Source organism: Condylura cristata, unplaced genomic scaffold (assembly GCF_000260355.1).
Source record: "Condylura cristata isolate star-nosed mole 26May11 unplaced genomic scaffold, ConCri1.0 scaffold00005, whole genome shotgun sequence".
Lineage (NCBI taxonomy): Eukaryota > Metazoa > Chordata > Mammalia > Eulipotyphla > Talpidae > Condylura > Condylura cristata.
The window spans coordinates 9,417,955-9,442,932 of NW_004567106.1; the positions used below are offsets into that span (position 1 = coordinate 9,417,955).

The window sequence follows — 24,978 nt, forward strand, 5'->3', positions numbered from 1 at the left end:
GTCTGCAAAATAGAATGGAAATTCTATTTGCAGAAAAAAGAGCAGAATGCCTTTTTTTTTAAACAAAGAATGGAAGGGAGAAATCTATGCATTTCAATTAGGGAGAAGATTTGATACTATGTGTTGTTTCATAACAATGTTGTGTAAAACATCATTCTGTTACTGTCAGATACGGAATTTTTTTTTTATCCATGTGCTTTAAGGAATTTAAAGATTGCTAAAGGTGTACTTACTTTACATATATGAAATAATTGAGTTGTAAATTTGATCTTTCTGGAAGTTGTGACTTAAGTTCAAAGAATATACGACTCTGTTTGCATGCTAAGAAACTTGTCTTTTGAGAAAATACATTTGGGTAATGTATTTTTGATGAGAAGTGTTGATGAGAGCACTAACCAACTCAATAAATTTTAGTACACATTTTGATTCTGTGTCTATAATGTGATTTGTAATAGCAGATATTCTTAATGAATACTAAGATTCATGTTGAAATGAAATTACTTGAATAAAATTGTTTTGCTACTAAATGTTCTCTTTAGATATGTCAGTGGAAAAAATTTCCTCAGTTATCTCTAATTCTTGAACAAATTTGGTTAATAACATTTTATTTTGATTGAGTTAAAATAAATATGATATTTTAAAATTTGGCTCTCCTTATTTTCTTCAGCATGTTACACCAGACAGCTATATTCCTTGCCTTGCTGATTTGTGCAAAGCACTGTGGGAAGTAATGCTCAGCTATTACAGGACTATGGAATGGCATGAAAAGCATGACAATGAGGATACAACTTCTGCTTCTGGTAGGAAATTATTTTCTTTTTATTTAAGAGCAAAACTATAAACATGCCAAACCTCTGAAGAAAAGGGGAAAGAAAAGAGACAGATTTTAGAATTTCAGGACTGTAAGTGACCATGATTCAGGTACTATAAAATCTCCATTATCTTTGATGGGCTAAAGGTCTTCATTAATGATAGACATTATCAATTGTCAGGAATATGTAGTGATGAACTTAGGACTAAATTAGTTTAGAGAATAATTTAGAGAAAGGAATGTAAAAAAACATATTAGTTGCAAACTAGGTAGGATACTGCTCTGTCCAAAGTAACTATTAATATTAATGTTAAATGTTTAATATTAAATCTCGTGCTAACTTTCAAGATGTACTAATAAAATTAGATTCTAAAATTAATAGTTCATACTGTATTGAAATTCTGAAAACAGGAGTACTTGAAATTTCATAAAAATGATATTTTAAAATATTCATCTTTGAATGAAAAATAAACTTTAGGGCCACCCTGGTGGCATAGGAGTTAAGTCTCAACACTATCACCACTGTGGCCTGAGTTCAATCCCTGGCCAGGAAGATAATCCATATATGGCACGGCAGACCGCTCCTGTCTCGCCACCTTTTCCCCCCAGCAGTGTATTTCAGTAAATCTGTCTGTTCTGTTCCTCATTCTCTCTCCAGTGAATCTTCTGACACCCTGCACCTCTGGCCTGTACTCCAGTTCTATGCAAAGAGAAAAAAACTTTAAATGATTATGCTGTAGTCAGCTAATTGAAGGACAAATCTGTGAGAAATTATATTGGTTTGGTATTGTATTAAACTAGTTAATTTGCTTGTTAAATATCTTAAGTGATTGTACTTGAGCAACTAAAACAGCTAAGATTAAGTATTTAAAAGAATTATAGAAGTAATAAATTATTTTATCAGCATTTCATTTAATAATGGCAAAGTTAATTTACAACAATTTTTTTGTACTGCATATCATTTAGTGTAGCTGATTAAGTTATTTTAGTACTTTCTAATTGTTGAGGTACGTGGTTTCTGTGCTTGAGTTGTGGAGGAAAGCCTAAGTCCTATTTATTTTAAGCATAGGATTTTGGTGGGAAGGAAAACATACATTTAATACTCGTCTTGATTCACTAGACATTCATAAATATAAAGAGTAAAAAAATAACAGGGAAATTCTGTGGAGAATATTCATTTTTTTTTACGTATATTGTGTGGGGGAAAAGAAAAGGAGAAAGTGGGTAGGTATTAAACCAGTTCTCCAGAATTTTTTTACTCAGTGCCAATACTGTTCTGATCCCTGAACCACCTCCAATACTGTGAAGTTTGTAATTAGATATAACTGACTTCAGATTTTGACTGCTGAAACTAAAGGAAGAGGTAAGGAGAGTTTACTTCTTCAGATCAGTTTGCTTCTCAAAATGCTAGGTTAAAAATAACAGGTTAAAAACTAAAACAAGAATTCTGTAGGATGGTAACACATCTACCTATAGAGTTACTGTAAAGTATAGAGAAAACATAATAGTATTTACAAAGGTGGTCATTAATTTCATCAAAGCAAATGGATAAAGAGGTGATTATAATAACAATGAAATGTCCATAAACCTTTTTGTTGAAGTTCCCAGTTGTGTAGGGAATTCCAGACTTTCTTTTCAATAAAGTTTATCCTACTTTGGCAACCTTCATTTTTTTCTAGATTTGGAAATTTTTTTGACATTTAATTAACTCATTTTTCCTTTTCTATCACATTATTAAAAGAGAAATCATAAGACAAGTTATTAACACTTCAGGTGTAAGAATTTAGTGAACAAAAATTATATTTATCATGGTTGAACTTGCTTCAGGCTAATAGTATAGATGTATTTTGTATGTGTGTATATATGTTTATATCTATGTATTTTCACTGGGGTATAGAAATTTGAAACTGTTTTAGAGCCTTTATAATTGTCTTCTTTATTAATTCCTACCCTAATTAATTTCTGTGTTTTAAGAATATTTTAGACTCTGAGTAATAGACTGAGCAACTGGTAGCGATTAGTTGACATTTCTAGGACTCTAAAATGTTGCTTGAAGTTTTCCTTTCATGTTCACAGTAAGGAATACAATTGTGGGAATCAATAAATTGTTAAGTTACTTTTTACAGAACTTCATAAAGGTAAAAGGGACTTGAGTTTATCTGCTGTTTTTCATCATCTGTAGTGATGTGACTGGTATCCAAACATTTTACCACTGTAAACTCAAACTTGTAAAGCTGTAGTTTAAGTGCAGCTCACTACACTGAACTGCTGAGTTCCTAAGTCAGACCATACATATCAGAAGGCTTATTGAGCTAAAGAGTGTTCAAACTTACACTAGACATGGATTTGACTTCTCCTTTAAGCAGGAAGCTTTTATTGGTTATCATTAGATAGATACCCTGCTAACCTAAAATGAAATAAAATCTGTTGTTTAAGATACTGTAGTCACACAAAAGCATAATATTTTTGCAATACATGTTTACATGTATTTTCAGTTTTGTTTTTTTTTTTTTGGTGGGAGATTTGTTTAGAGATGGGTCACTAAGCTTACCTTTGAACTGAACATTGTTAGATTATTTATCCATAGTGGAGTAAAGCTATTCTGAACCTTGAAAAATATAAAAGTATGCACTATTACTTCACTACATGATAAGTTCTGTATCTATACTATGGTTAACATATGCATAATTTTTAATAATTGGTTTAATTGACTCTGTAATAAGCAGTAGGTAGTATATGAATCATTGAGAACCTCATCTCTGAAATTACACTTCCCAGCTTCAATCACATAGGAACTGAGAGTATACTAGTTAACTTTTCAGGGTTTACCTTACCATACAGGTGTAATGCTAATACTTGCTTTTTGACATTGTTTTGGTTGTATAAATGTTAAGAACACCTGTAGTTTATATAGTTTAATAACATATGAGATTAGAATCTCATATGTTAAATGTTTTTTAAACAGAAACATTGTGAAGCAAATCTAAATGTGTACCATCTTTTTTTTTTTTTATTTTAAGAAGGGAGTAATATAACTGAAGAAACTAATTTTGACCGTGGTTACATAAAGAAGAAATTAGAACATGGACTTACACGAATATGGCAGGTTTGGTTTTTTTAAAGTTATTTTTTACAAGTATAGTAGGAACTTACATGTAAAAGTTACTGAGTTACTCTGCTTGTTTTTATTTGTGTTTTCACTTTATTTCTCATTAATTTTAGAAAATAGGTTGATTAAATAGGTGACTTACTTGGGTTGGAATCTAGTTAGAGAGTGAAGAATTGTTTTTTAAACCAGTGATTTTTGTGCCTTGCAGGAGAGCTTTACCTATTTATTGGGTAAATGAAGTTTCTTAATTTTCTTTTGAGGTAAAATATATAAAAATATAAATTTATTTGTTAAAGTTTTTACTTACTAGATAAAAGTAAAATTTCTTTAAAGATAATTCTGGGCTTTGGAAATCTTTTCTAGGGATTCTTTTCAAGGAAATGTTTAGGAAAATATACACTGGAAACAGATTTCCTCAAGAATAAATAAACAGTTATACTTTTGTGGTTTTCTGATTTTCATAGCTTCATTGGATATGGTATTTGAATTTATATTTTAATATTTAGAATGTATATAATAGTTGTAAAAGCTTTGACTTCTATATTTCTTGATCTAGCCATATTAAACTAATATTTTAATTTACCACTGATTGTGAATTTGAGGATTACTTTTTATAGAATGTTATGTAATGTGGAAAAGGAAAGCTTTTATTCATTGAATATACATTCAAGATCAGCTGTATTTCCAACAATCTCTTAGTAGACTTTTACGGTACATAGTTGAAATTGTACTTTGAAATATTTGGTGTACTGTGAAATATTCAACTGGCATTTTACATGACTATCCATTTAGTCTGACAACCTGATATCATCTCTCATATAGGAAAATCTGCTAAGTTTACATTCAGTAAAGCTATTCTATCATCTGATCAGTTTAATGGAAATTATCATAGTTTGACTATAGATTATTGTATTATAGGTTTCAAATTGTAGAACATCTTTCATCTCCACCTCTTCCAAGATCTTAATGCACCCTTAACCCAAATTCTTGAGAAGTTCTAGAATAGGACTATGTATATTTTTGGAACTTATAGGATGTTTAATTGAAATTGCAAGGCTCAGTGCAATTGAAGAAAGCAAAGCTCTGCAAAACAAATGTTTTTTAATACTACAATTAGCAGGAAATTATAGGCCTTAAATTGATCTGAATTAGATTAAGGTTAGCAGTTCAGTTGGCAATAGAACCTGGCCAGTACTGTTGTTATCCTTTCAAAAGTATTTATTTTTCCCATTGAAGTGAACATTCATATGTTGCAGGAATATTCATATATTTATTTTAAGATACTGCCCTAATCCTCACTGGGGATGTTATACATATCATAATATATTTCTAGCAATCAAAACCCCAAATTCCAAAGCATAGATGCATGTGATAATTTTTAGACATTTATCAAAAATTCATTAGTTGTAGAGATAATGAAAAAAAAAAGATTGAAAATCATAAGAAGATATTGAGCCATTCTGACATAAAAATAAACTCAAAATCTAATCACTTTGTTTTGATATGAAAAAGATTTTACTGGTGTGAAAAATTTCCAATGTATTTTACTTCAACTAGCATCTTTAAGAAAAAAGACTATTAGTCATACTATGTGGCAAACACTGTAGATTTGAGACTAATGGTGATAAATCCATGGCCTTCAACTCATGAAGTTTGTACATCTAATGATGAAATCTTGGTTTTCCAAAATTTTCTTTCATTGTTAAATATTTGGTATTAAGAAATGACATTTTAAAAATACTGATATCCATTTCTTTTTATTGGAGAGAATTGGGCTTGCAGGTATTTCTTTTGTGAATTTAAGATTTTATTTACATCCTAATATATCAACCACTTTTAAATTCTTTTTTTGGCATTTAAAAAATAATCATATGTTTATTAGTTGTGTTGGGAATTAGATTTTATATGTCTATTAACTAAAACTTACAACTTACTGCTTTATTCTAACCTATGGTATTTGTTGTTTCTTGGTTTGTGCATTTTTGAGGGAGAGTTTTTTGTTTTCTGCAGCAATTACAGTTTTGTCAGGTTTTTCTTTAACAACTTTTGATTTTCCTACCTGGATGTTGTGTTGATTGACGGTGCACTACTAGTAAGCGTATTACCTTCTTTGTACTTAATTCCCTTCATTAATTACAAACGTAACTCTTTTGTTCTGAGTCACTTTGTCATGAATTCAGATTTGCTTGATACTATTACTACTTTTGTGTCTATTTTGTTCATATTTGCTTGATAAATCTTTGACTAGATCTTTGTTTTAAATGTTTTTTGAATTATGATTTAGTTGTGTCTCCTATAAGTATAAAAACCATTTGAGAGTGACTTTATCTTTTAATAAGGCAGCTTAATCTGTTTATATTTTTTATTAATTTTTAAAGTCATACCTCACACCCTATAAGAGAACTGAAATTTAAAACCCTATTAATTATTATTTATGTTCCTTGGTGATAGAATATAAATGAGTTATGTAATAATTAGTAGTTCTCTATATAGCATATGTCTATTTCACTTAATTTACTTTTGATATGTAGATGATTAACATTCTTATGAGGTCATACTGTAACTTATATTACATTTGCTCTTAAAATGTTCTTTTCTATATAAAGTTTGGGTAAATATCCACCTGGTAATTACAGTTACCTAAATTTCATGTAAATTGCTATATGCCTAATACCTTGAGTCTTCCTGGAACCCCTAAAAAGGAAATAGAAAATATTTTTAGTTGGTTGAATTTTAATTTTTAATCTTTTGAACACTTATTTGTTTTATATTTATTTTGATAATGGTTATATGATGTAAAGAGAGGATTTTTTCCTTCCCTCAGGTCTCATCAGTTTTCCCTCTGCTTTTTGGATAATCTTTTTTCTTCCTTTGTGATGTCTCCTGTAGCATGTTACAGAGAAAAGTGGAGGCTTTCAGTCCAGAAAAACTTAAGTTCATCTTAGTATGTCATTTACTGGGCATGTGAACTTTAAAATTACCTGACCTTTTTTTTAGAGGGCTCAATGTAATAAATTTCTCTCAATAGGGCTGTCCTAGGATTAAAGATAATATATAAAGATCTTAATATAAAATTTGTTAACAAAAAATTAGAAAGCTGGAGATTTTTATTGAGTTAATTAAGTTCTAATACATATACACACACACATACACACACACACAACATGCACACACACATTAACATTATTCTGGGTTATTCGTCCTATTCCACTGCTTTTTATATTGCTAATATTATTTTTAAAATGTTTTTACTATATTCAATATGGATAGTTTAAGTCCTCCAACATCACTTACAATTTTAACTCCCATCTTTTGAAAACTTTATTTTTCAAAATTTGTTTATTCTTATGAATTTTAGAATAAATGTTCAGAAGAAAAGCTTTTGTTGTGAATTGCTTATAGTTTCATCAAATCTACATTAAATTGGAAAAATTGAAATCCTTATTTAGTCACCAATCCTTTGCCTCTCAACTTAGTCAAATTTCTTTTGTTCTCCATTAGAGTTGTTTATTGTTTTTTCTTCTAGGTCTGATATTTCTTATTAAATTTATTCCTAGTTTTTAATATTTATAAAATAGTATCTATTTTAAGGTGCTATACAGGCATATATGAAAACTTTTAATTTTTTATAAATTATATGTAATTTCACAAAATTATCAATTTTAATTTAATTGGAATGTTTCTAGCCCACCAAGCCATTAATTAATGATAACTTTAGGCCTTCCCTGGTGGCCCAGCGATTTAAAGCACAGTGCTATGAATCTGTCTGCAGCCACTGCAATGCAAGTTCAATTCCCAACCCAGGAGATGACCCCAATGGTGTGGCAGACCTCCCCTGACCCATCTGTTGTTCCCCTCAGCAATGCACTTAACTCTATCTGCCTGTCTGCTCCTGAGTCTGGTGAATTTTCTCACCACCACCACCCCTTACCCCACACCGCTGGCCTGTACCCCAGTACATACATCAGTAAATCTTTAACAAAAACAAATAATAACTTTTATAGTCATATCCAGTGTGAGGATATTCACATCTGTCACTTGTGTGTATCTGTGTTATTAGTGATGATTGTGCCCATTATTTTTATATCAGATGTTCATGGAAATTTATTATATCACCATTAAGAAATATAATCTATTCTTTGGTACACATAGAATATATTCCTATCTCATGCCAATGTGTAACTGTAAAATAAATGGTTCAAAGAACTTGTTTTTATATAATTTGGATATACTTGAAATACTTTTCTTTTTGTCTCATAGGATGTTCAGCTAAAAGTAAAAACTTACTTGCTTGGAACTGATTTGTCTATATTCAAATATGATGATTTCATCTTTGTTCTGGATATAATCAGCAGGTAGTGTTTGAGATCATCTTATTTTTTAGTTTGATTTATTCAGTCATAATAAAACCATAAGCAAATGAGTTATTTATAACTTCTTCATGGAAATGAAGATATTTAACATTCATGTTTAATTTTTGCTGTTTTTATCTTTAAATATTTTGCATCTAAAAATATCTAAAATTAGATGTTTATAAACCATAATAGATTTGTGATTTTTAGAGTCTTTCTAGACCTTAAATTTTTTTTAATGATTTGTCCTTTTTGAAAAAAAGGTAATCTGTACTTTTTTTTTTCTATAATAAGAATATTGTGGGTCCTCCCTGGTGAAACAGCGGGTTGAGCACTGCACTGCAAAACTAAGCCAAGCCTTGGCTGTTTCAGTGTGAGTTCAGTCTCTGCCCGGGAGGTGATCCACATGGTGCAGAAGCAGACCTCTCCTGTCTTGCCAGCTGCTCCCCTCAGCAGTGTACTTTGTCCATCTGCCTGTTGTGCTCCCCACTCTGTCTCTGGTGAATCCTCTCACTGCTCCTGCACCTTTGGCCTGTACCTCATTTCTGTATACACAAATAAATTTCAAAAAATCTTAAAAAAAAATCTTGCTAAAATGTGTATAAACTTTTTTTTTTGTCCAACTAGGTTGATGCAGGTTGGAGAAGAATTTTGTGGTAGTAAATCTGAAGTTTTGCAAGAGTCTATTAGAAAACAGAGTGTCAATTACTTTAAGAACTATCATAGGTAAGAACTGTATTAAAAGATGAATTGACTAATTTGGGTAATGAGAATACTTTTGTCTAATACTTAATCTTATAACATTAATATTGTTTTATTTAAAAAATCTACTTTGAATTTGAATTGTTCTTTGTGTCTCTATTTAGGATTGTTAGTTTTTTTTTAATGAACAATGTTTTTAAAAATTGTCATTATTTATTGTGAATTTTAATATTTTTTTGAAAGAGCTCTAAGTTGAACTAAATATTAAATTGATTTCTTTATGGATGAAAGGTGATTTTTAGATCAAAGTTCACCAAAAGAATTGGGCCACTTAGAGGCCTACAAATATGGTGTAAATGAGTAAGAAAGTTAAGTCATAGAGGCAGTGCAAGTTTCCAGTGTTAATTGTAAACTATTAAGTACATTATTTAATAATGTATTAAATACATTACTTAATACATTCATAACAAAACATAATCTTTTTGTTTGATATATATATATAGTTCATATCATCTTTCATTTTTGTGCAATGTATGGTTTTCCCATGAAATTCCTACCACCAGTTCCCCCAGACACCATCACCATAGTTGCTTGTGTTCTTCTCAATCCTGGCCTGATCCTTCTTCCTCCTCCTCCCCTAAGAATGTCTCTGATCTGTAGTTGCCTCATGATTTTGGTTTTTACTTGTAATAGTTACTAACAAATGTAATCTTGATAAAATTTAAAAATATAGAAATAAATTATTTGAATACTTTGAAAACATTCAACATTTTAAATGACTTTCATTTAGAAACATTTGTGAAATTTTTTTCCCCTTTAAGAGACTGCATTATATTATTAAAAGGAGAGCTATACTGGGAGACACGGTAGATAAAAAAATCTTACCTCACCTGCTAGCTCTGACATTGGACAGGTAATTTAGCCTCTCTAGACTATGTCCTATCAACTATAAAATGAGGTAGCAGGACAAAATGTCTCAGTAAGTGTTGCCTGAAGATCTTGTCCCTTTTCTTGTTGCTCTGTATATTATAAAAATTGGGATAGGTTAAAAGATTTAATTTCTTTGTTTTAGTACTTTTCTCTTTCCCCAGGGTTTAAAGAGAGTTCTTAAGCCAATCTAGTTTCTATGTTGCTGTAGTCATTATCTCTTTAATAATGCCATTTGGAAAAATAATAAAAGCTATCAGTATGCACTGAAGTACATCTGTTTCTGTATAAAGGAAGATAAAGTTGACAGGCGATTTAGAGATGATGCCAGTGTGTGTGTATATATACGTACATACATACATACATACATACATTATATTAGCCAGTGGTGAGTCTTCCACCAATTCATACTGCATAATACTGGAAAAAGAATATAAAATGAAATTGCTGAGCCAGGTTACTCTGACTTTGTTTGAATCTATATAGGCTGCTGGTTAGAAGATATATACATAATAAAAATTGAATTGTTTTGTTGAAATCTGAACCAATTTACTATCGGTGGAACATGTTCCATAGCTTGTTCTCACTTTGCTTGTTTGTGGTAGCTGTATAAAAGCTTTCTTGTCATTATCTTTTTTCTAGGATGAACTTAAGTGAGTTTATGTGAGAACGTAAAAACTATGTAAAAATTCATAATTGCTAAAACATTCTATATAGCAAGTATATTTTATGTTTTAATTACTCTATAACAATGAAAATTTATAAAATACTTGCAGGTGTCCTAGAAGTACATCAACTGCTGTTAGACAGGATAGAGGTCACCATTCATTTTAGGGGGAAATGCTTTTTTCTTATCTGAATAATAAGACTTATTCTTTTAAGTATCTATAAAACACTAGTTTTTAAGATCAAGTTTATTGTCTTTCTCTTCTGCCTAGAGCCAATTCCAGTGATTTAATATTAGTATCTCTTCTTTTTAAAATATTGGGCCTCAGATCTTTTAGGACTAACTTGCTTATTTTCCACTTTCCTCCCAAATATTCTCTGCCTAGTAGGCTGGTTTGGTCAAGGTGTCAGAGTAATAATACATTATCAATACTTTTCATTGTTTTATAAAAGATCTTAGAAAAGATACTAGAATAAAAGGCTAGTAAATATATATATGCTTCAATTTAAGTGTCCAAGTATTTGTTCTAGTTACTATTCTATAAAACTGTTTGAAACTTACTGGACTTAAAATCACCTACCATTTTATCATTTCTTTTAGCATCATGTAAGCAAGGCTCAATATAGAGATTCTTTTCCTTACAGCACTGACTGATGACACTAAAGAGCACTCAGCTGATGGAAGGGTTTCTTTGGAGAATAATGATGGCTTCATTTGCATGTTGGTAGATATGGCTAGAAAGATGTTCCCAGCTGGATTGGTTAGTCAGAATGCCTACATGTGGACCCTTAAGTATGGTTTACAGGGTTATTTTACTTTTTATATGGTAGCTTCCCAGAGAACTAATTTTCCAAAAAAAAAAAAAAAAATAAATAAATAAATAAAAATAGAGGTTTTAGCGTTTTCTGATATCAGTTGCAAAGTCATGTCGTTCTTCTACCACATTCCATGGAATATAAGCAAGTCATCAGCCTGGCTCAGATTCAAGAGAAGGATAACTACACAGTATTTATAATGGCGTGTTATCGTCATGTAATAGAAGAGCCTATGTGTGGGATAGAAGATACTGTTGCAACTTTCTTTGCTAGGAAAATATATATGATTTTAGAAAACAAATTGTCTTGGATTTACTGATAAGGATACCAGTTTTATTTGTTGAAATACAATTTATAAGTGTATTTAAATATTTAAAATATTTTATTGAAAATTAGATTTTATAAAAGTGATAATATTTTCCATCTCTGTTAAATAAGAGAGCTTAAGATTTGGATTTAAAGCCAAAACAAAAGAGACAACTTTTTATAGTGTATATCGTACTTAAGTCACTGTTTTTATAGTGTATATCATATTTAGGCCACTGCCTCTACAATACATAAGCAGTAGTGGGTAGGTTACTAATAAACTTGTCTTAGTTTATATTGTTGTTATTGATTTATAGTTTTCTTCCTGTTGGTACAGTGTTTGGGTTCCAGTCGCTATTGTTCCACTCACCATCTTCACCGTTTGTAATTTTAACCAGTTTCTTACTTCTCTGAATATCAACTTCTTAAGTAGGTAAAAGGTTCATATCAGATACTCTACCTTCTTTAAAGCCTGTGATTTTAGCATTCATTTTTTGAAACCTGCTTCCATTGTTTCCAGCCTCTAATCAGGTTAAGAAGATGAGCTAGGTTTCATACAGTTCTATTTCATTGACATTTCCCGTCAATTTGTAAATAAACATATTTGAGATATTTTGTAGATCAGTTATAATTTCTTCACTGTATTTGCCCACTGAAATCTCTTTAATTTATTTTAATTGTAACAGTTTTATATATCAAAGAAGGTTCTTTGTTTCCTGTTTCTAGCTTGTTTCTTAAAGAAATAGGTAGCACCTGAAATACTTAAATAGCGATAATCAGGATTGCTTTCTGTAATTTTATGACTGTTGTCAATTCTGTTATTCAACTTCTGATTACATTTTGTACTCCAACTGCTTTTCTTTTAGCATATTAGTAGAGTAAAAATGAAAGAGTGAACTGTAAATCTTAAATTGCATAAAATATCTTTGGGATATGTGACTTTGATGAATCAATTTGGATAATATTAACCAACTAATCACTCATAGTCAAAAAAATAAGTAGATGTTTGCCTTTGAATAAACCATATTGCAGTGAAAAGAGCAAGATTTGGAAATCAGGGCCCCTCCTCTTTCGTCTCAACTGTGCTAGTTATGACCTGTGACCACTCACAATTGGGTTGACTTTTTCTTGGGGGCGCTGTGGCCTTATCTTTAAAATGGGCCTGTTTCTCTCAGAAATCAGTTGGAGGGGAGTGAGCAGAATATCAAAATTTTCCCTTTTGGAAAAAAACTGTTAAAAGTGTAACACATAAAGTGACACACATTTTAATGTAAAACTGCATGAATTTTTCCATATATGTGCTCCACATAAGTGACCCAGATTATGGTATAGAACTTTTTTTAATACTCTGGAAGAATTTTTGGTGCCTTAGTCAGTACTCTTCCTAGATTCACTAGTGACTAAAATGCATCTTTTTGTGTTTATTGTCTACTGCTTTACAAAATGTCTAAAGTCTTTTGCCCATTTGAACAATTGGGTTATTTTTGTTTTTATTGTAGCCTGTAATAGTAATAAACCTACAGTTTTAGTTCTTGCACTAGGTCTGTGATTCATTTTAGTCAAATTTTGAATGGGGTATAAGTTATGAGCATAATCACTTTTGGGGCCAAATCTTAATTCTGCTCATTCTCTAATTTTTCTATCAAATTGAATCATTTTAAATATGTTGACTCTCTCACATATCTTTTAGGATCTTTTCTGTTTCATTTCCTTTTCATTTTATGCTTCAGTTTGGATACATTTTATTGATGTCTTCCAGTTCACTAATCCCACCTTCTGCCCTCTTGGGATCCTTTCAGTTTTTAATTCGAATACTGTATTTTTAGTTATACGGTGTCTGATTCTTTTTTTATTAGTAGTACAGTTCTTTGAAATTGTCCTTTCTATACAATTTTTACATCTTTTTCTCTAGCTCATTTATAATCCTTATCTTAAAGTCTTTGTTAATGCCAACATTTGGAACAATTTCTGCTTTTCACAGATTTATACATTTATAGCCTCTTATAAGCTGTGGATTTTTAAAAAAGTTATATTTAGCATGGTAGTAACTACAATGAGGCTTACTACAGAAGGGGTAGGTAAGGATAGGCATTGACTGTGTCCTAGATTAAATGGAAGTGTTACAGGGCAGGGAGAGGGGCACCCCTGAACACCCAAACCTCCTGCTCTAAATAAGTTCTGCCATCCACAGCATCAAGAGAAGACATACAAGATCTTTAATGGAAAGGAACTTTAACACAATTAGTGTGCAATACAGAAAAGGCAGAAAACAGAGTTTTAAATTGAACACCCAAAGTTACCCGTCCCAATCCCAAAAGAGATTGGCCCAAAGCAAGGCCTGAAAGCCTACCACAAGTCTAATGCACTTTCTGATGGGGACCCATATAAAAGGGTCAGAGATGTCCAGTCAAGTCTGGGAGGAAAAGAGCAAAATCAAAATCAAGATAAGTGCTGCGAAAGTTAACCACCCCACAGGTCTGTCACCCACATCTATTTCAACCAGTCCGGGGCCAAGAAACAAGAGCCGCTTCTTTACTTCATCCATGTGCCTCCCCCAGGTCATCTTCCTAATCTCTGTCCTGCTTCCCTCCTCCTCAGTCTCCTCCCTAGCATCTTCTCTTCCCCTCAGCTCTACCCTCCCCTGGGTGGGGCAGCTTATCTGGAACCTCCCTTTTTTCTGGGGACCACCCTGTTACAGAAGTATTATTTTTCTGGAACTACCTACATAATGTATATCTTACACAGGATAGACAATAAGAGCAGTAATATTCAAGAAAGAACAGATAGATTATTGTAACATAGTGATTATTAGAGTGGTGTTGATACATGTGACCTACTTGCTAGTTTAATTTATAAATGCTGTGTGGAGATAGGCACTGAGCTAAATATATTTGGAAGGTGATAATCATCTTGGTATTATAGCTTATTAAAAAAGATCTATGCTGTTTAATGTAAAACATTTATTAGTATTTGTGATCTCATAAGCCCTGTAAAATTTTTGTGTTTTGGCATTGATATTTGACTAGCTAACTATATTTTAAATACATGAATTGATGAGTAGCTTTTAGTTTCATTCCTTAATAAAAAAATATTATTTCTTATATATTCATTATTTTTCAATATAGTAAAAAATCTTGAATTTAGTAAACATTTGAGAGATTTTATTTCTTGAGGACAATAAAGGATTAACAAATGAAGTTTGTGTTTACTGTATTGGTCTGAATGAGTTCTGAGTATTGATTATGATCAAAATGATAGTCCTATAATTGTATTTTATTTATTTAATTCTTGTGTACAGTATACTTTTTAGTTTTTGGAGTGTTCACTTTTACTTTATTTTTTTTAAGGACACGGCTTGATGAGCTGAGAATGTTTTTAGAGAATGAGACCTGGGAACTTTGTCCTGTTAAGTCAAATTTTAGCATCTTGCAACTTCATGTAAGTGTTTTTCAAGAACAAATAAGTCTGTTTTATTTACCTTAAAAAAATGCATCTATGTGAAATGACCGTATGAAAGCATTTATAAAATAAGAAGTAGTGCCTTTTTATTAATAATTATCTTTTAAAGGTGATACTTGAATGAATGTTAAATTTTTACAAAATTAGTTTATAATTTAAGTATTTTACTGAAGGATAATCTTTGTGTCTGTCATAGAGAAGCTTACTTCTTATCCTCTTCTATCATTGTTTTCCTAGTCTAGAAATATTTGTCTGAAACATGTTTATTAATAAATGTTTTAAAGACAATAATGTTAACATTAATTTTTCATCCTTAAACCAATTTCTTAATATTACATGTACTTCTAACATTCATTTTAGACTGCCTATTGAAATACTTGAATTTGTATTTATTATCAAAGTTGTACACGTATACATACACACATATTTGATGTAATTATAAAAAAAACTTTACCACGTACACTGAAATATGTTCATCCAAGCCAGCATTACTTTTGAAACAAAAGGTTTCAATTGTGCACGATAAATAAATTCCAGAGCTCTACTATATACTTAACAGTTATGAAGTATGCATTTAAAAAGCTTTCTAAGAGGATAGATAGAAGTCATTAAATATTCTGACTACCATAAATAAAATAGATACTTTGGAAACTTAATAATTTAGAGTTTAATGCATTAATACTTAATACATATAGCTCTATAGATTGCATTTTTAAAAAATTTGTCTCCTTCATTTAAAGTTATTCTTAGAATTATAACAATAATGTCAATAACATGGTGGATATGTTTTAATGTGTAGTTTCACTTTAAAAAGAAGCACATCATTTGAAACTTAACAAGCAAATAAATTTAAGGCAAAGGAAGATTACTGAATAAAAGAAAATGTTTAATTTAGGATTATAATATTAAAAGGATTTAAGAATATAAGTAAAATGTGTACTAAATATTTTTTTGTGAAAAAATATCAAGAGTTTTGTAGTTCAAAGTAATGTCAGACACTAGCTAGCTCTTTATATAACTAACTGCATGAACTTGAACTTAACATTGAACTCCTTCAGGCTGCCTGAGTTTTCTTTCTCTGGGTAATGCAGAATGCTACATCTCTTGAACTTTAGCATTAGTGATTCTCTCACTGTATATTGGCCTTCTCATTTTACATAAGGAAATTGAAGCACAGACAAGCCAGGTGACATCTCTAGCAACATGTGAAAAGTTAATGGGATGTAATGGGTTAATAAACTAGAACTTAAAGACTCCTTGCCTGACTTCACCATGTGTGTTTGTGTTGTCTGCCACTTGGTAAATGAAGAAAAATAAATGAAAATTTATGGAGATTAATGTGATTAAGATATATCCCTATTAGGTTTTTTGTATTTGCAAAGATATCTTAAATAACATAATTATGCAAATATGCAAGGTGTTTGACTTAACGATTAGATTTTTATAAATGACTGTATTGAACCATATGTTACTGGTACTTTTGCTGCCATGTTGATGTTTTTATCACTCAGATTTCTTATTTCCAAGAACTTCTTAAGCTGACCTGTAAAGTAGTAAGCCAGAAGTTAGTTTGGTGCAGGTAACACTGTTTTAAATGATACCAATGATTGAATTAGAGAAACCTTTGAACTTCTTTTTACAAAGTTTACTTTCAGAGAACTTGCAGTGTTTAAAAGTGAATAACATGAAGAATAAATATTGGTTTTTTTAAATAACTACATTTACATTGATGAAATATGTTTATGTATATGAACTTGATTGTGTTGCTGAATTGTCTCCTTTTTCAATGCTCAGGAATTTAAATTTATGGAGCAGACTCGTTCCCCATCAGTTTCACCTAGTAAGCAGTCAGTCTCAACTTCCTCAAAAACTGTGACCTTGTTTGAGCAATACTGCAATGGTGGGAATCCATTTGAAATTCAGGCCAACCAAAAAGATGAAGAAACAGAAGATGTTCTGGCTTCTAATGGGGTATGTGATGCATAATGAGGTATTTTCATTGTAAATTGTCCTACCTAGTAAGCAAATGCTGTATTTATCCATTCACCATGCTTTCTGATCTATAGTTACACACTTATGTGTTGTGCTATTAGATGTAGAAGAATGACTTCACAATAGCTTTGTTGACATGTGTCCTCTTGAAAGATACATTTTGCCTTTATATTGGCTTTATGTTCTACTAGATCACTGATTGAGTAGTAGTATCATTAATTTAATGCATATTCATATAATTTATTGAATATAGATAAAAGAGGAACTAGATCATCTGCATTTTTTTCTCAGCTTCACTCCTGGGTAACTAAATGAGTCTTCTTGTTCCATTTTTTTTCTTTTTTTGAATTTGAACACCAATATTTATAACCGTGTTATTCATAATAAGGTGTGAATAATGTAAATGTCCACCAATAGATGAATGGATAAACAAAGTGTAAATGTGCAATGGAATGTTATCTGTCATCATTTATCTGTAAGAGGCTACTGTTACATAGCAAGATGTTTTAGGATTTGAAAGCACAATATTTTAAAATACTTAGAGAAGCCCAAAAGCCAATTAACTAGAGGTAGTGTGAGTTATTAGTAAAGGCTTGAAGACAGATGAATGAATATCACCTAGTTTACTAGTTGTGTTGGCAATGAATATCACCTAGTTTACTAGTTGTGTTGGCAAATTTATGACTCTCAGTTTCCCTGCATTTACAATGAGGGCAATGCTTACTTCACAGTTAAGTACTCCAGAGAGACATAACTGAAGTTGAGGTTAAAATGTTCAGGTTTGACAAAAATCTGTTGACTTTATTTCTTTATTTTAATTTTGACATTTTTTTTTTGTTTAGTGAAGGTATATTTTTATACATATTGCTGTTGTCCTGCTTTATTATGAAATAGAAATTATTTCATAGTCAACTATATTTAAATATAGTTCAGTGATCCTTTGGGACATTTTGCTTCTGTAATGCAGACTAAACTAAAAGGAGTTTAAAGTTTATCCCAGTTTATAAAAATTATATTCCTTTATTTGGTGTGATTTGTTAATTTAAATCTCACATCAGTTCCCATTATGTCAAGTTGTGCTCTATAAATTTACTATGAACACTGAAGTAGCAAACACTAAACCATTGTTCTAGGTAAAATGTAGGAATGAGTTCCTTTGAAGCCCTGTTAGAATGTTTTCATTAGTTGGTCGATGTCTATCCTTTTTTTGTGTGTGTTTTTGCTTAAAGACACCTAGTTTAATATTTAATATTGATTCATTAACTTTGAATTCATTGCCAACAACAGTATAACTCATGTTGAATAAAGCTTATCTAACACTTGGATTTTTCCCCTAAGGCACACTTTTCGTTTTTTTGCTCTTAGGAATTCTAGCAAGCACTCTAGAAATACATTTACAGTCCTTTATAAACAGCAAAATACCCAACAAAAGACAAAAATTCAAGAACTGTGCCACTAAATGGAGAAGCTCACTTGTTTTTGATATGAGATGAGAAGCAGGAAAGCAGTGTACCTGTGTGCCTACAGTAGAATATGCATTCTGGACGACTCAAAAGTTTTTTTTCTCTCTCTGCACATATCTATGAATGTCCATGAAAGTATTGTGAAGTGTTAATTTGGAGGGTACAAATTTAGTGAATAGGGAAATTTTGCAAATAGCATCTTCAAAAATTAGGATCTGTTGTACTATGGAGTCATGAAGTCTGTTGTTATAACTGGGAGATTCTAGGTTGTATAGAACAGCTTCCTGGCTCTCATCAGATTTACATGGTGTTCAAGTCGGAGAGAATGCTTCTTGAGCTCGTTTGCAGTAATTGATGTGTGATCTAATCTTTCCAGGTACAGCATAAGTCCTGAGAGGATCCTTTTCTTAATGTGGCTGTTCTAATGCTTGAGTCTCTAAAAATAGTTGTCAAATAAGGAGAGCTTTCCATGTCGTCATCATACTGGTCTCTTCAACTGGGATGTTGCAAGTAAAACATCCTTACAAAATTGTATTGACAATCCGGTGGAATAATTCGTGATGGCACTTAGTACAGTAATTGGTTAACTCATCAAACGTTAGCCATCCATTTAATATTAAATCTATAATCTATTAATTGATGATAGTGATGATGGCTGTACCACTGCCATTGCTTACTTTGCCCTACATGGACTCCACTGTCCACTTTATGCTGGCATTGAGTCGTGGTGTCACAAAGATGATGAAAATATTAGGAAGGCACCTTTCCTCACAATAGTAAATTCATCATTTTTTGACTTTGTTCTTAGTCATCCTCTGGTGCTAAGCCTAATTTTGTAAGTTTCCCTTGGAATTAAATCTCATCAAAATGAGTTAGAACATCATCATGTGTGTTGTAGGTTTAGTAAGCTGAATTAACACTTCCAGAGTGCCAGAATTAGGTACACGACCTCTTTATAATGAATTAACAAATTGGAAATAAACCACCAGGAGGAAAAATAATATTTTTATTCAGATATACTCTCTTATAAGATTTTCAGTGTATTTGCTGATTTTCTTTGTATGGAAATTTTGTTTTTTAATATTTAAAAGCCTTTCATAGGTATGATATTTTATTTTCGTTCTGAGTTGGTTATGGTTGGGTGATGAAAAAATGGAAAGTTAATGTTTCTTTGTGACCAAATTAAAATTATTAAGAACTTCCTTCTTTAAACTACTTCTTATGAAATTGAGTACTTTAGCTGTGTTGGAAGACTTCAAAAAATTTTGGCTTTTCACATCTGTTGTTGAATGTACTGTTTTTTTTCTTCAGTATGAATCTGATGAACAAGAAAAAAGTGCCTATCAGGAGTATGACAGTGACAGTGACGTTCCAGAGGAACTAAAACGAGATTATGTGGATGAACAGACAGGTGATGCTCCTGTGAAGAGGTAATTGTTCTTAGATTGGATGGTCTTTTATATTTTATGTCTCATGCTGGACATATATTAATATTAATGTATAGGCGATGTATATGAACATTCAACGTTTAACATACGGCATTTCTTCAAAGATTAAAAAAGAATAAAAATTCAAAATTCTTTCTCTTGGCTTAATGTCATATGACAGAAATTGATATTTTTGAAAAAGAATGATTTCTTAAAGGCTAAAATGTAGTTTTTTGATATTTGGTATAATTAAATAACCCTTAATTTAGGGAACAGTGATTTTTTTTTTTCAGAAAAGCAAACTTTCAACTTAAAAAATCATTTTCACCTTTTAGGGACAATTTGTTTTGCATAGACCAGAAAACCTCAAGGAGAAAGTAGCTCCTTGTTTTGTAAGTTGAATTTTTGCCTCAATCTAGTTTTCACTTACCTCCTCAAGGTCTTATTTTTTTTTTTTTTTAACCATTTGTGCTATTAAGTTGCCTTATATTTTGTAGTTGACTTTTGTTTTATAATAAACTGCCCTTTTTGAAAACCATGATAATTATACAAGAATTTTTTGTCACCTTTGAGTTAAATAGGCATAATGCTGATATGTGAGTTAATATCTGATGGTCAGACATTTAGGAATAAATTCTTAAAATAGAATTAAATAATACTTTTCCCTTAAAGTACCTACTTAATACTTGATTGGTTTGAAACCATGATTGATATAATTCTCTTCTGCAAAGTGAATAATTCATATAGCCGCAGATACAATTTTAAGTAACTGCATTTGAGTTCCATTAGAACTGAGTAAAACTGTTTTATTGGACTTCTTCATTAGATATGTCTTGGGTATATTTTGGCTCAAAGTTAAGTTTTAAATGAGTTGAAATGAACAAGTAAGATAGTATCTACCAATATATGTGATTATATTTGGATTTTCAGTAGAGTTATACAGATTTCTAAGTAGCCTTAACTTGCTCCTAAAAAGTATGACTAATATGAATTACTGACTACAGCCAGTAGTTACTATTAAATCCAGTTTCTAAATGTTTCATGAATAAATCAGTTTTTATTTTGCTACTACCCCTCCCTGCAATGCTTCCCCCATCCCCTAGACCATGCTAAAATAATCTCTGTACCAAATTATTGAATCAACCCCCTTGCCCTGGCTTCACATATCTAGTCTTCCCCCTTCCAAACCATTTTTAAATACAAATCTAAATGTTTTTTCTACATATAAATTTGATCCTGTTGTTTTCCTGTTGTCATTAATGGTCTCCTCTGAATTCAAGGTAAGGTTCATACTCCCTAGGTTTGATTGTTCTCAGTGTTCTTAGCTACGTTCTTGTCACATTTCCTTCCTACTTTTTCATTATATAAGCTTGTATTATGAACTGCTTCAATTATTCTGAACACATTTGTTCTCTCTCAAGTCTATATACTACTTTGACAACCATAATTGGAATTGTGTGTTTTTTTTTCCCTATGTAAAGCGTTTCTCGAGAAACTTTAAAAAGCAGGAAGAAATCAGATTACAGTCTAAATAAAGTGAATGCACCCATCTTAACAAATACAACATTGAATGTAGTAAGACTTGTTGGTAAGTAGGTATACTTCTTTAAAACAACAGCATGATTAAATTAGTCTGCTTTTCTGTTACCAAATGATTTTTACTTGTACTGTTCATTGTATATATCTCAGCAAAAGATAAAAATTGTCATATATCAATGCTTTTTCACCTTAATTGTTTTAAAAATTATGTAATACTGTCAGTTTTTATAATTAACTTAGTATTTATATCTTCCAGTTTTTCTAAAATATTTCATTTAATTGAAATGAAATGGAAAATTCCTTGTTAGTTAGAGATATGTGTAGGATAATGTTAGTACCAGTCTTACATTTGCACAGTATTTTTATACTTGTTTGTTTGCCACAATCTTCCTGTCATATATGGAGAGTGAATAGTAGTTTGCTGGCATTTTCAGACAGAAGAGTTCTACAAATTCTAAATATTCACACCATAAGAAGTTTGTTTTTATTACAGATAAGACCTTTATTGATGATTTTATAGAAAGCAAACAATAAAGAAATACTATTTAAAATACTTAGGCTTGAAAATGGTACATGTTTTTTAATGTCAGTATTTTATTATATTGGTTACTTACTTTATACTTCACAAATAGATTTGTGACATTTGACAAATAAGTTACAGAGTTATCTTCCTTCTCACATTAAGTCACTGGTACCAGTCATGAGTGCTAGTGGTTTTATATAACATATCTCTGTTCTGTTATGGAGACGATAATTTCCTATTGTCCAGTTTGGTTATTCTTTAACGCCAATGAAATGATCTCTGTCCTTAAAGGTAATTTCTAAATTTCATTTAATGAATAATATAAAGTGGACAAAATGCTCTTTAGGATTCCCCACTTTCTTTAGGAGAAATAATGAAACAGTACTATTGAATTAACAAAGGAAAAAGGCATATTTTTTATGACACAGAAAATGATGATTTTAAAAGCTCCTTTGTGACTGATGATTGCCAGAAAAATGAGCTTTTCATCTTTATCTAAATGTTATGTGATTCCTTATCCAGTCACAGCATAATGTGTTACTCTCTAGAATTTACAGAATCAGAATTGCAAGGGTTCTATAAGGTCACCCAGTCTCCATTTCCCTAAAATAATGACTTTTCAATAAGGTCCCTAGTACATGGTGGATATCCAGTTTTTGCTTCATGTCTCACAATTATTGGAAGTATATTGTTGTATATGAGTACTTGTTATATGATAGACTAATCTAGGGGATAGATTATGGTAAAACAAATCTGTGTCTCTAACTTTATCTGTTGATATCAGTTCTGTCTTTGAAAGTAAAAGGACCCAGCCTATACATGTAGTCTTCCATGTGGCCAAGTATGTGGTGGTGATCATGCTGTCCTTCCTTTTCTCAGAGCCATCACCCACAACCCATTCATCAGTGTCATGTGCTCAAATGAGGTCCTAATCTCGTTTGTGAGGCCTCCACTGATAAGTAATCCAGATTCCTTGTCACTCTTCTTAGCCTCTGGACCCATTGTAGTTTTCAGTATCTGGACAACTTGCTTGAGATATAGTTTAACAAGCTTGGCTTTTTGCTCAGTTGTATTGACATTACATACCACTCAAACATCTCAGCAGCTTTCAAACACAAAGGTTTATAATGAATGTGTATTAACTCTGATCATCTTAGTTCTCCTCTGTGTGTATCTTCATTCTGAAGTGCAAGCTGAAAGAACAGTACCAGTCTGGGATCTGGGGATTAAGCAAAAGCTGAACCATGTTAGGACTTTTTTTATTTATGCATACAGAACCTAGGGTATAGGTCAGAGGAGCAGGGGGGTAAGAGAACTCACCAGAGACAGAGCAGGGAGCAGAACAGGCAGTTGAACTGAAATATACTGCTGAGGGGAGCAGCAGGTGGGTCAGGAGGGGTCTGCCACGCCATGTGGGTCACTTCCCTGGCCAGGAATCAAACTCGTGCTGCAGTGACTGCTGTAGCTTCATAGTGCTGTGCTTTAATTGGATGCGCCATCCGGGAGGGGCTGTTAGGACTTTTTTTATAAAAGGTTTTATTTTCATTTATGCATACAAGAACTGGGGTGTAGACCAGAGGTGCACAGGGGGTGAGAGAATTCCCCAGACACCTAGAGTGTGGAGCAGAACAGGTGGGATTGACTGAAATACGCTGCTGAGGGGAGCAATGGGCGAGAAAGGAAAAGTTTGCTATGCCATGTGGGTTAATTCCCTCTCCAGGGATGGAGCTGTTTGCAGTGGCTGGTAATAGCTTGTTACCACTGAGATCTAACCCCTGCACCACCAGAGAAGGGGTCCCTTCTGATATGAAGCCGTTGGCTTCCTCTAACATGCCACCAGCCAGAGAAAGTCGATTGACTGAGTAAGGGAGTATACTTGTCCCAGAAAGGCACAGCAAGCCCAGAACAGTGGCCAGGATGCATAATCTTGTGAGAGTGAATGAGGAGAAAGGGTAAACAATGATAAGATGATATCATCAACCATATATAAGTAGTTGTTTAAATTTTTATCTTACATTGTTCAAAAAGGTGGCGATGTTGCTTTTTGCTCTAAATTCAGTAGAATTAAATATAAGGCTGAAACAAAAATGAGAAGGGGAAACTGGTTTTCACTTAGCTCAATGCAAGCATCAAATGCAATGCTTCACTGTAACTTTACTTCTTGGGATCCTGCAGAAATGAAGAAGCAGTGTACTCTGCTACTCTCATTCAGAAAGGCATGCAGTAACAATAGAAGTGTGCTCCTGGCTAGATTCAGAAGATAGTAACAATGCATTCTTACATGAAGATTTCTGCTCCAAAAAATGGACATTACTTTCTAACAGGACTTACAGAAAACTGACAAAATCCCACATTCTTACAAGCCTCTGGTTTATCAGCCCTAGCAAGCAAAACAATCCTAAGTAAAATCTTACTAGTAAAGTGATTCTGAACATTATCATTTCAGTCTCCCCTCCAGATCTTTTACTGGAGTTGCAGTTAGGAAGCAATACCTAGTATAATCATTGAACTTTCATATCTCCCAGTTAGGGTGGGATTAGGTGCTGTCATTATTCCCCTACTATATGTTTATGCTTACCAATTCAGTCTGCCTGGGATATCTTTATCTTCAGTTTGTACATATTCATAAAATGGGACTTTAAGGGAAGCACTCCAAGGAGTCTCCAACTTCTAAATGCACTATCCTGTCCCCTGTTGTTATTTCATGGAGGTCTTTGAAGATTGTAAACTGGCAAAAGTAATGTCCGTCCTTAAAAAGCAAGAAGTACAATTGTGTAAATAAGATAGATTAATTTTTAGTGCCTTGGGAAGATGAAGGAATTAATTACTTGACAGTTTGGAGACACATTTTAGAACATTAAAAGCATATTGAAAGTGTCTTTTTCA

General features: G+C 31.9%; 1 protein-coding gene across 1 annotated transcript in view; it reads left to right on the forward strand.

Moving 5' to 3' along the window:
* Positions 1 to 24,978, forward strand: part of CCDC132 (coiled-coil domain containing 132) — an 88,427-nt gene that overhangs the window by 40,434 nt on the left and 23,015 nt on the right. The window contains exons 13-20 of the mRNA XM_004676686.2: positions 668 to 800; positions 3,832 to 3,917; positions 8,181 to 8,275; positions 8,900 to 8,998; positions 15,037 to 15,127; positions 16,943 to 17,119; positions 19,915 to 20,033; positions 21,512 to 21,618. Of these exons, the coding sequence (XP_004676743.1) occupies positions 668 to 800; positions 3,832 to 3,917; positions 8,181 to 8,275; positions 8,900 to 8,998; positions 15,037 to 15,127; positions 16,943 to 17,119; positions 19,915 to 20,033; positions 21,512 to 21,618 (907 nt within the window). The remainder of the gene's footprint in view (positions 1 to 667; positions 801 to 3,831; positions 3,918 to 8,180; positions 8,276 to 8,899; positions 8,999 to 15,036; positions 15,128 to 16,942; positions 17,120 to 19,914; positions 20,034 to 21,511; positions 21,619 to 24,978) is intronic.